This window comes from Hippocampus bargibanti, linkage group LG13 (genome assembly GCF_051943395.1).
Source record: "Hippocampus bargibanti isolate YZ-2025 linkage group LG13, ASM5194339v1, whole genome shotgun sequence".
Classification (NCBI taxonomy): domain Eukaryota; kingdom Metazoa; phylum Chordata; class Actinopteri; order Syngnathiformes; family Syngnathidae; genus Hippocampus; species Hippocampus bargibanti.
This window is the reverse complement of record NC_142746.1, coordinates 19,350,175-19,362,674: the sequence shown is the minus strand read 5'-3', so window position 1 is coordinate 19,362,674 and position 12,500 is coordinate 19,350,175. Positions and strand designations below refer to the sequence as shown.

At 38.3% G+C, this 12,500-nt stretch overlaps 2 protein-coding genes across 2 annotated transcripts in view; both read right to left on the bottom strand.

The window, feature by feature from the left end:
• Window positions 1-7,629, bottom strand: part of rhoq (ras homolog family member Q) — a 13,123-nt gene extending 5,494 nt beyond the window's left edge. The window contains exons 1-3 of the mRNA XM_089011723.1: window positions 7,371-7,629; window positions 3,476-4,096; window positions 3,140-3,198 (exon numbers count right to left, since the gene is read on the bottom strand). Coding sequence (XP_088867849.1) covers window positions 3,140-3,198; window positions 3,476-3,617 — 201 coding nt within the window. The 5' untranslated portion in view covers window positions 3,618-4,096; window positions 7,371-7,629. The remainder of the gene's footprint in view (window positions 1-3,139; window positions 3,199-3,475; window positions 4,097-7,370) is intronic.
• A 686-nt stretch (window positions 7,630-8,315) lies between these two features.
• Window positions 8,316-12,500, bottom strand: part of mxtx1 (mix-type homeobox gene 1) — a 4,229-nt gene continuing 44 nt past the window's right edge. The window contains exons 1-3 of the mRNA XM_089011722.1: window positions 12,406-12,500; window positions 10,625-10,815; window positions 8,316-9,266 (exon numbers count right to left, since the gene is read on the bottom strand). The exon at window positions 12,406-12,500 is cut by the window's right edge and continues 44 nt beyond it. Coding sequence (XP_088867848.1) covers window positions 8,568-9,266; window positions 10,625-10,815; window positions 12,406-12,427 — 912 coding nt within the window. The 5' untranslated portion in view covers window positions 12,428-12,500 and the 3' untranslated portion in view covers window positions 8,316-8,567. The remainder of the gene's footprint in view (window positions 9,267-10,624; window positions 10,816-12,405) is intronic.

The following is a 12,500-nucleotide window of genomic DNA, read 5'->3' as shown; positions in this document are numbered from 1 at the left end:
TCGTTAGCTTAGCATGTGGCTTCTATATGCCGCAAAAAGGATTTAAATTAGCAAAACAAATAAGGGCAATTAAAAAAAAAATCTACGATATGTAGTCATGAAGTCACAATTTAAAAAATCTACTATATGTAGTCATGGGAACTAATGTGTGAAGTAAAAAAGGAATTAAATTTAATCTACTATACAATTTTAAAAAATACTACATTGGATTGGATTGGATTGGATATGCCTTTATTAGTCTCACAGTGGAGAAATTTACATTTCACAGCAGCAAAGTGAATGTAGTCGCGAAGTATCATTAGCTTAGCATGTGGCTTCCATACGCCACAAAAAGGATTTAAATAAGCAAAATAAAAAAGGACAATTTAAAAAATCTACTATATGTAGTCACGGGAACTAATGTGTGAAATATCATTAGCTTAGCATGTGGCTACCATATGCCGCAAAAAGGATTTAAATAAGCAAAAAAGGCCAATTTAAAAAAAATCTACTCTATGTAGTCACGGCAACTAATATGCGAATTATCATTAGCTTAGCATGTGGCTTCCATATGCCGCAAAAACGAATTAAATCAACAAACAAAGAACCATTTTAAAGATTTACTATATGTAGTCATAGCAACTAATGTGCGAAGTATCGTTAGCTTAGCGTGCGGCTTCCGTATGCCGCAACAAGGATTTACATTAAAAACACACATTCCACCATGACGGCCCTGATCCACTGCTGAAAAGGATGCTTTGATCCTCTCCTCTTTCATGAACTGACGGTTTCATAGAACTGCTTCATGTCACAAAGAGGGTACAGCAAGTGCTGAAGAATGAATGACTCTCTGTGTCTTTGTGTTGTCATATTATTTGTTATGTATTTATTTATTTTGTTTCCGTTCTTTCCTAACTTTGCTGCTGTGTTACTTTCCACGAGAGTGAACGCTGGCGCGAATGGCTGCCGCTGCTCACCCGCACAAAAAAAATCCCGTGACTGTAAAGTGTCCTTGATAATTTTGAAAGGCGCTCAGATATTAAATGTATTATTATTATATTAAAAATAATAATCTACTGTACTATGACTCCATTGTGAGGCGTCCATTTTAACATCTGCGTTTATGAAAAAATATTTTCTACTTTTCAGCCATTTTTTAACAAATATAAACATATTTTTAGTCTGAATGTGCAGACTGTGTTGCCATTTGATAAAGTTATGCATGGTAATTGGTTTGAAGATACATCTTTATGTTGACTGATTTATTGTAATTTAATGCGCCATTATTCAAAATAGACTCCTGGGAAAGATGATTTTCTATTAGCATTACCATTAGCATTCAGTATGTTCTACCTCTTCTGCAAGATGCTATGCTGACCTATGACCTAAATAGTGACAATGTGTTTACTTTTAACTGGATTCATAAACTCCAAGTGGGCTATTTCCTGCCTCTCGGTGGTAACGAATCCAACATATGGTCTTCATCACATACGTATGACTAAGCGTATTTAGAATCAAACTTTGCATCTGGTTTCATTGTGCACATTGCGATTACAAATCAAACAGGAGCGAACGGCGGAAACATTCCTTCCATTGCCACAAATTCCACGAGGCGCCATTAATCTTGCTGATCAATTCGGTGACTTCATTTCTGCTCTGTAATTGATTTACAATATGACAAATCAAACCTAGAAGAAATGGCAAAACATTTATTTTTTGTAACAAAATAATAATAATAATAATAACAATAATAATACATTACATTTTAAGCGCCTTTCAAAGCTCTCAAGGACACTTTACAGTCACAGACAAGCATAGGTACTATAATAAATAAAACATAATCACAAATACAATGCAATAAATAAAAAAATGAATTGGTTTTTGGAATCTTTGGCAAAAAAAAATGTCTATTAAGGAGTTTTGGTTCTAGTTAAAAAAATCCAAATGACTGTTAGAACAGGAAGTTAAAATGCCCGCAAGCAGATATTTCCCAACGTTTACTCAATTTGTTGTTTGTACAGTGATGCCTTGGCTTACAAACTTAATTGGTTACCAGACAGAGTGTGTAAGGCGAAAAGTGTGTATGCCAAAAATTTATTTCCCATAGGAAACCATTAAAATGAGAATATTTCGTTCCCAGGTCCCCATAAAACATAATTTTCTACTTGCTAATTTTCTAAGCCTTAAAACTACACAAAATTTACCTTATTTTATGTATAATAAATGTGCTATGGTATTATAATGAAAGAAATAAAGTGTAATGTATAATAAAGTAGTTTTATTTACCTTTGTGATGGTCGTTGATGATCCCTTGTAGATGCTTTCTCTGCGATAATTTTACCTAGTTCCTCATCAATTGTGTTCTATTTATCTGGGTTGGTAGCTTTTTGCATCAAGTGTACAGATGACTTGTGCGGGTTGTTTGCGGAGCCTGATTGATGGGATATTTTAACCTTGCAGTCTACACTCTGCCTTTGAACTATCAAAGTTGAAACTCTCTCACTGTCGTCTGCCTGTTTCTTTAATGTTTAAAGTACCCCCCCCCCCCTCACTACTGCGTTCTGGACCAATCACGTGGCTTTAAGGGAAGACTGGCGTAGAGGACAAAAACTACCATTTTGTTGTTAGAAGAACAGGCTCACATCACTCATTGAGGCAGTATGAAAAAAGTTTGTATGCCAAGGTAAAATTTTCATAAATGTAACGTTCGTAAACCGAAAAGTTTGTACTGTATATGGTTACTTCAGCCAGTTTTTCTGGGCGCGCACACACACACACACGGGCTTTTGTGTTGAGAGAAAATATATCCCAGCGAAAAGCAGCCCTCTGAACAAAACTGTGACATCATTACTGGACATAAGAAGTCTGTTCTTGTTCATAATGGAAGTATTGAATGTCTCTCACTTACCAACAAATGTGTACGTACGGTGCACCACCGGACTCTACCAGCAAATGTGTGAACATAATCACCTGTTGCATCTTAGTTTCTGATCTAAATATGAAGCCTGTGTGTGTGTGCTACAACCAAGATAAAAACAGAGACCATGCAGGTGAGAATGGTTTTAGCGTTGGGCGGTAAAAAAAAAAAAGGGGGGGGGGGGGGGTCTGTAGGCTTATCTTTGACATACTTGGCATCACACCAGAGTATTAAAAAACGTACCTGGCCAGCAGTGTCGTACAGTCCCAACAAGTACTGCTTTCCTCCAACATTAACACTCACTGTGAGGAAATAAAGAACAGTTAGAAAGAGGAAGCCTTATGGGTGACAAGGTCTGGGGTTGGAAGGGTGGATGGAGAAGGGAGGGGGGGGGGTCGTCCCCTCACCTCTCCCTGCAATGAAGGCAAACAAGTGGTTTTGATTATAGCAACAGATGCAAGGCCAATGCAGTTTTAGTACAGCAGGAAATGTCTAGTGCACTATGTTCTATACAAGACTGTTAAAATAAAAACATAGTAACATGTCGTTATTTGAAACAATATGAGATTATATGCCTACCTGCATAATGATCAAACACTGTTGGAACATACTCCTCAGGAAAGGCGTCATTGGCATAGCTCATTAAAAGACACGTTTTGCCCACTGCACCGTCTCCGACCACGACACATTTTAACATGATAGTACCGGTTCCGTTTGCCATGATCTCAATGTTAAACTCATCATTATTGTCCTCGGCCGTACTGCTTTGCCGCCCTCCTGCGCTTCTTCCTCTTCTCGCTGTCGTCGCTGCGACAGACCACCGGTGATCCCCGCCCAGCGGCGGGCATCACCACCGTCGGTGGCCGGCTGCGAGGCGTATGGAGGGGATCCCCAACTGCATCTTTCTCCCTTACCTCACCACCACCGGTTACGCTGCTTCCACGTGTGGCGAAAAACACTTTTCTGCTACTATCTTCGGTGTGGCCACGCTATGAGGTTTAAACGAAGTCTATTTAATCCAACATACGATCTTTTCATCGGAGCTTTTTCCAGCGTGCTGGCTTACATTTCCAGCCGATGAGTAGTGCGCGTCTACCGGCGTAACTCGCGGTGTTAGACGCTCTGTGGAGCAGCTGCGGCCAGAACAAGGTGTGTGAGCTTGGTGGGGGGCGGAGCTTACATTTGGAACCAAGGCACCGTCTACAAAGTACAACGCGTAAAGTACTGTTAAGTTACACATACCCATTATTTTTTTATAACAACAATAAAAATACTAACAATAATACTAATAATACATTTCATTTATACGTTCCTTTCAAAAATCCCAAAGACACTGGACACTTTACAGACCGCATAAGACATTTGTATTGTATTAATTCACTATGCTTACTAATCCTTGTATCAATTGTTCTTTCCATTTTTAATATGCAATCGACAAACCAAAAAAAAGTGATTGCAGTATTGAAGCTGATTCTGCACAGATAACGGGAACAAGAAAAAGGGCACACGTGAGAACAAAAACAAATGTCACATATTCAGCCTGGGGCGGCCCAGTAGTTAGTACGCTGGCTTCACAGTGCAATGGTTGTGAGTTCCAGACCCAGTCTGGCCTCCCTGTGTGGAGTTTGCATGTTCTCCCTGGGCCCGTGTGGGTTTCCTCTGGGTCTTCCGGTTTCCTTCCACATGTCAAAAACATGCATTGCAGGCTCATTGAACACTTCAAATTGTCCCAAGGTGTGAGTGTGAGAGTTACTGGTTGTTTGTCTCTGTGTACCCTGCGATTGGCTGGCAACCAATTCAGGGTGTCCCTCACCTAGTGCCCAAAGACGGCTGGGATAGGCTCCAGAACCCCTCGCGACCCAAGAATAAAGCGGTATGGAGAATGAATGTATGGATATTCAGCCTCTAAAAATGGAGTATATGAGTTCAAAAACTTGTGTAACGTACTTTGTAGGAACCTGCATTTTTTTCAAACCAGCAATGCACCGAACCTCTTCTGGATATATGAGTGATTCCAAATTGTGTACCCCATCGATGGTCGACATTAAATTGAAATCCAGATGGTTAAGTTAGTGATTGATCCATATATCAGTGTCTAAACAACAACTTTGACCATGCCCGTGTGTGAGTTAAGATCCTGGTTAACAGTCCCTAGACTGCAGCTAACTGTCCAATCAGCAGCAAGGGGGCGGAGACTAGGATTCTCCTGCTCTCATTGTACGTATTTGACAGCTGCTGCAGGAGCTCATGTGACCAAACGCGAACAATTACCTCATACTTCAACTGAAGGTGTTTCATTGGAGACACGGTCCTCTCTGTGCTGTTTGATACATCAACCCACGCCCACTTCAAATCAGTAATCTGGGATTTATGAGGATAGATTGACTACTGAATCCATTGATAGTTTATGACTGCAATGGTATTATTGGCTTTGGCTAATGTAATCAATTGTTTTTATGAATAAGAAAGGCATGATAATAGAAAAGCAAATGAATTTATCACCATTGGCACCAAGTGGACAACACGAACACACAATAATCCAGCACTCGTCCCAGTGGAATAGGTATTAAAAAAATACATCGCACTGTTATGATGAATTTAGCAATTGCAATTAATCTTCCAGTTTCATTTTCGGGTAACTATGGGTCCATCTAATGCACAGGTGTCAAAGTCAAGGCCCGCGGGCCAAATCCGGCCCGCCACATTATTTTTTTCGGCCCGCGAAAGCAAATCAAACTTGTTAAATTCCATGATGATTGCTAAAATCTGAGCCAAAATTTCATATTTTTGGATGTCAACCACAATAAAAGTCATTATTCTTGACTTCAGATTTGAAAACGAGTTATTCATTAATTTGCTGTGTGCTCTATATGTAATATTTGAAGAGATTTAAACATTCTAATGGGTTCTAATGTATCATTTTGTATTGGTCACTGTCATTCAAGACTTAAGCTTTAAAAATATAGGATGTTGTAAATCAGGGGTGTCAAAGTCATTTTTTGCCGCGGGCCACATTGTAGTTATGGTTTCCTCTCAAGGGCCGTTATGAATTTGGGGAACCCATTAGAATGTTTAAATCCCTTCAAATATTACATATAGAGCACACAGCAAATTAATGAATAACTCGTTTTCAAATCTGAAGTCAAGAATAATGACTTTTACTGTGGTTGACATCCAAAAATATGAAATTTTGGCTCAGATTTTAGCAATCATCACGGAATTTAACAAATTTGATTTCCTTTCGCGGGCCAAAAAAAAATGATGTGGCGGGCCTGATTTGGCCCACGGGCCTTGACTTTGACACCTGTGTTGTAAATAGAAGATAGGTATGAATTGTTTTTATGTTGATGTTGTTGTCATTTTTTGGACAGTTTACAATGTTTCATATGACGCAGGGCATTCACAGAATCACTTGGATCACTTTGGGACAGTGATGCACGACATCCATTGATATGAACTGTCTGCTATGCAAGTGATTTTGTGTTCTATTTTTTAAAAAAAAGACAAACAAGAGTATTTCCGCTCACTCCTCCCTATTCAATTTCAGGTACTGCTGTCGAGTCTATGTTTTAGCCTATAAATAACATATGTGGGCACATGAACGTTGACATACACTTCCTCCCCTGTCCGCGAGCAACATTAATCACTGTCTGGACACGGGCAGTAGATAAGCGAGAGTGGGGCAGTGCAATCACAAAGAGCCCAGATGAGCTCCTAAATTAGAGCGTGCGGGCCAGTGTCAACTCCCCCGAGAGGGTTTGGTGAAATTACAGGCTTTATTTTTAGTGATCCTAACCTTCATCGCCTGGTACTGTAAACAGCTGACGACCATCACTCATATGTCTCGGTGACCTTAGTTGCCCTTCAATAAAAATAAAATGTGAGTGTTTATGGATTTGATGACAGTGACAATTTTGTTTTGTGTGCATTGTAGTTTGACCTACATAGAATTGTTATTAATTTATAACTGTCTAGTGCAAGTTGTGAATACATCCTGAGTGGGTGTGAGTTTGTGCTTTGTGTCCTATTAACAGACACCATCAAGTGGTAATTTGTAAATTTTCATTGTATCGATGAAAAGGTCATTTGTACTTCTTTGAAGGTGTCTGACGTTTCGCTCCTCATCCGAAAAGCTTTGTCAGCGACCTAAATCTGTGCTGGTAGCTCTAAAACTGTTTACTGTACAGTTCATTTATAAATGTTATACAGTGATACCTTGGCTTACAAATTTAATTGGTTCCCAGACAGAGTGTGTAAGGTGAAAAGTGTGTATTCCAAAAATTAATTTCCCATAGGAAACCATTAAAATGAGAATAATCAGTTCCCAGGTCCCCATAAAACATACTTTTGTACTTTATTATTTTATAAGCCTTAAAACTACACAAAATGTACCTTATTTTATGTATAATAAATGTGCTATGGTATTTTAATTAAAGAAATAAACTGTACTGTATAATAAAGTGGTTTTATTGACCTTTGTGATGGTCGTTGATGGCTTGATGGAATGGAGTGGCCGGTTTCATCAGCAGGGCGGGGAATAGAGGAGAAAAACAGTCGGCTGCCATTTTGTTGTTAGGAGAACAGGCTCGTTCGCGAACGACACATCACTCATTGTGGCGCTCTGTGTGTATCCTGAAAAAAGTTCATATGCCAAGGTAAAATTTTCATAAATTGAACGTTCGTAAACCAAAAACTTCGTAAGCCGAGGGGTTCGTAAACCGAGGTATCACTGTACTTATCTTGTAGTGTCGTTTTTATCATTTTATATTTCATATTATCAATTTTTTATTACTGTATAACTGTACCTGTAATGTATACAAAACGGTTTACTGTACAGTTCATTTATACATTTTATACTTAGCTTTTAGTGTCATTTTTATCATTTTATATTTCATATTATCAATTCATATTTTATATTTAGATTTTATATAGTGGACTCGGGCGGACGTCGAAGGAAAAAAAGCAGCGTAGAGTACTGCAGGAGATGTTGCCGAGACGGTATCTGCATTGTATTGAATGTATTCACGCAGGAGATTGCTGTGCGGGTGTGTGACATGCTGGCTGGCCAAAATTGTAGTCCGCATTGCCGACTGTTTGCGCGTTGCGGTGCCAGGCGTGTAATAAAAAAAAGGGTCTGGCGGTCATGGTCATGGTTAGTACGGGTGGTCGTAAATCGCGCCGGTCGTAACTCGGATGTTACTTGTATATCCCTAATGGACCGAGGTGGCGGTGCCTAGACCTCTGCTTTGATAGGTCCCTGCTCTAAGGTTGGGGGAGCAGTGGACTACGCCCTGGAGCTAATCTGATTACCATGGGTAAATAGCCAGCTACATAGCTCGCTACTCATGTGAGGATAAAGCGGATCGCAAAATGGATGAATTGTACAAGATATCAACAAATACATAAAAAAAAAAACATGTTAATTATTTATTAATTTATTTATATAAAAGTGCAGAAAAAAACATAAATAGTTAATAAATAGAGACGCAATCAATAAATACAACATTGATAACAGGCAATGTGACAAAAGGCTTTCACTGATCTCATTGGTAACATTTTGTCTCCCCACCATACACACACTTCAGAAACAACACAAAACAGAAGGAAAAAAAAATAATTATGATATATATATATACAGTATGATTTCTGAATCTTTCCACTAAAAGATCCCTCAGGACAGAGCCATTGTCTCATGAGTATCCAATCCTTCCCCACCCAACCAGTCCTCATCCAGCTCCCTCAAGATGTCTTGTAAGGACAATTCAGGCAAAGGGGCATGCTGCATCACCGATGGAAATCCAGACCCCCTGCCGCCTTCCAGAAAACTCCACGAACCATCCAGCTGTGAGTACAGACTCTCCGCTGGGGAGCTTTTGTCATGGCTAGCATCCCAGTATCCCGAGTCGGGTGTGTCGGGACTGTTGGCGTGAGAGCCGACGGGGGTTCTGAAGTTCTGTTGATCTGGGCACGTGAAGCCCACGGCGCTTGAGTTGTAGCGCCGGACCTCCATTGGAGACCACAATGGGGTCACGGCGTCCGTCAGGGTGTTTGTTTGGGACCAGTAGCCTCTCAGTTGCGGACTCGAGCTATTGCCCACTGGCGTGCTATGATGAAGACCATACGGAGAGCCATAGTGTTGATGCTCTTCAATCGTGGGATACATTGGAGGACATTGTCCATAAAAACAGGACTCCTCCATCTCTTTTTTCACCCGTGTGGGGTAGCATGGCGGGGGGCCTTCTGGATCCAAAGAGACTTGTCCACTTTGATGTGACGCTTGAGGATTTTGTATCGGACTATCAGTCTGCCACAAGCCTTTCTTGACCCCTTTGCATTTTAGCGTTCGAGCTCTTCTGTTTTGAAACCACACCTGGGCAGATAAAAATAGATGTTTACATTTGAAAAAAACAGATAAACAAAGTCATTCTGCTCTGTTAATCATTTTCTGGAAACGGGCAGGGTTCAGATTAAGCGACTCTCAGTTTGTCCGAGTCGCGGTGCCGTGTGGAAAACCTCAAACACAAATCCTGATTAACAAGTGCTGGGTCATGTTTTCTTGAAAGAAATGAAGTGATAGCGGTATCAAGTCAATGCCTTTTGAAAATAACGACAAAAAAAAAAGTATACGTTCGAACATTTTTGCTTGTTTGATGTCACATGACCATTTTTGCCACTTTAATAGGCTATTTTATTGTCATCGTTTAATAATAACCACGGTGTCATATATACCTGTCAACTTGCGAGACGTTGTGAACTTACTAATGGCTCCATTTTTTCCTTACTTATTTTTAATATTACTTATTTTAATTTGTATTCCTAACATGTATAATGTGTAAAAAAACATGAATGATATTACGGAGAAAAAAAAAACATGGTAAAATGTTTCATTTAATAATAATAATAATAATAATAATAATAATAATAGCTAGCTAATATATACAGTAATAATAATAATACATTTAATTTCTAAGCGCCTTTCAAAACTCTCATGGACACTTTACAGTCACGGGCTAAGTTTTTCTGTGGGTGAGCAGCGGCAGCCACACGCGCCCAGCGTTCACTCAACCCGGAAGTAACTCAAATAGATAGAAAGCTAGCTAGCTAGCTAATATATACAGTAATAATAATAATACATTTAATTTCTAAGCGCCTTTCAAAACTCTCAATGATACTTTACAGTCACGGGCTAAGTTTTTCTGTGGGTGAGCAGCGGCAGCCACATGCGGCCAGCGTTCACTCAACCCGGAAGTAACTCAAATAGATAGAAAGCTAGCTAGCTAGCTAGCTAATATATACAGTAATAATAATACATTTAATTTCTAAGCGCCTTTCAAAACTCTCAATGATACTTTACAGTCACGGGCTAAGTTTTTCTGTGGGTGAGCAGCGGCAGCCACATGCGCCCAGCGTTCACTCAACCCGGAAGTAACTCAAATAGATAGAAAGGTAGCTGGCTAATAGCTAGCTTGCTAGTTGTGTTAAGTTCACTCTGTCTCATTATGTTACAAATTCGCTAGACAGCTACTTAGCTAATAGATAGCTAGCTGTATATCTATATAGCTAATAGATAGGATATTTAGGAAAGCGTGTCATGGCAACGGTGCCGGATAAGGAATAGCCATTCAGCTAACTTCAGACTCTGAACTGCATCGACTAGACTCCACTGTAAATTCTGAACAAAAAAAAATGATATTTAATGTCAAACACAATGAAAATGTTGTTCCTCACCTGAATGCGGGACTCCGGAAGGCCTGTCGTCTGAGACAAACTCTCTCTGAGACTGATTCCAGGGTAGGGGTCGGTCTCAAAAGTGACCCGCAGGAGTTCCACGTGCTCTTTGGAGAAGCTGGTTCTTTTCCTGCGGCTGGCGCTGCGAGACGAGGTGCCGTTGGAGGCCGTGGGTCTGGCGTCATCTTGGGCTGAGGGGATATGGCGTCAGAGAAGCTCCAAAACAAAACTTCATTCATCCATTATTTGTACACCATTGTTAAGATTTATTTATTCATTTATTTAATGTTTTTGTTGATATTTTAATTGTGTGATTTTATCTGAAAAGGTCGCTTTGATCCTCTATTCTTTCATCTAGAACTGCTCCATGTCATAAAGAGGGTACAGAAAGTGCTGAAGAATGACTGACTTTGTGTCTTTGTGTTGTCATATTATTTGTTATTTCTTTTTTTAATTATTTTTTTACTTGATGTTACTTCCGGGTTGAGTGAACGCTGGGGCGTGTGACTGCCGCTGCTCACCCGCAGAAAAAATATCCTGTGACTGTAAAGTGTCCTTGAGAGTTTTGAAAGGTGCTTATAAATGTATTTATTTATTTATTTACATTGTATTGTATTTTTTTTATTGTGCATTTTTTTATTGTATTGTATTTTATTTATTATATTTTGATTTATTCTGGATTTTTTATTATGCATGTATTTATTTTTATATGAATTTATTTCATTTATTTTTATGTATATTGCATTTATTTATTTTTATTGTATTTATTTTTATTGTATTTTATTTTATTTATTTATTTATTATGGATTTATTTATTTATTATGTATAAGAAAAAAATATCCTGTGACTGTAAAGTGTCCTTGAGAGTTTTGAAAGGCGCTGATAAATGAAGTTTATTATGATTATTTATTTATTTTTATATATATTTATCGTGAATTTATTTATTTTTTTATTGTATTGTATTTTATTTTTATTGTATTTATTCTGGATTTATTTATTATGTATGTACAGTAAAGTGTCGTTATATCGATATCGGATATATCGATAGTCCCGGTTATATCGATACTATTTCTATGCACGCACGGAGAAAATTACATGCAAACAGGGTCGGATATATCGATAGTCCCGGTTATATCGATATTTTTTCGGACTCCCTTGAATATCGATATAACCAGACTTTACTGTATTTGTTTATTTATTTTTTATTTGTATTGCATTTCTTTATTTTTATTGTATTTATTTTTATTGTATTTTATTTGCATTTTATTTATTTATGTATTGTGTATTTATTTATTGTATTTATTATTGTAGTTATTTTTTTATTATTTAAAAAAAATATTTCATTATTTTTTTCTTTCTTGAATGTACCTTGTGAAGCCATGGCGGCAAAAAATCTGAACTGTTAAATAAGGCAAAATCATTGAAATGTCAGTAGAAAGAACTGACTGCTTTCAGTTTTATCCTGCACAAGAACGGTGAAGGTAGTACAGTAAATGATTTTTAGACACCCACATATAAAAATACATAAAATAAAAAATACATGAAAAAATTAATAAATTGTCAACTTGTTCCTATCCTCATTGAAAATCCCCTCCAGCATCGCAATAATACTAAACTCGCTGGTCAAAATTTGAAATTTAAACCATGTGCAGATAAACTAATGTTTTTTTTTCTGTGATTTGGGAAGCACAAAAAAAAAGCCCTTTGCACCCTTCCTTAAAAAAAAAAAAACTACAAATAAATAGGGGCAATGTACGTACTATATATATATTTCCTCTTACCATTGCTGGAGTCCTTCCACATGGCAGCGTTTCAATGGATGACGGTCCGAACCCAAATGGATTTCTAAGCGACGTCTGATGTGACAGAGGTCAGC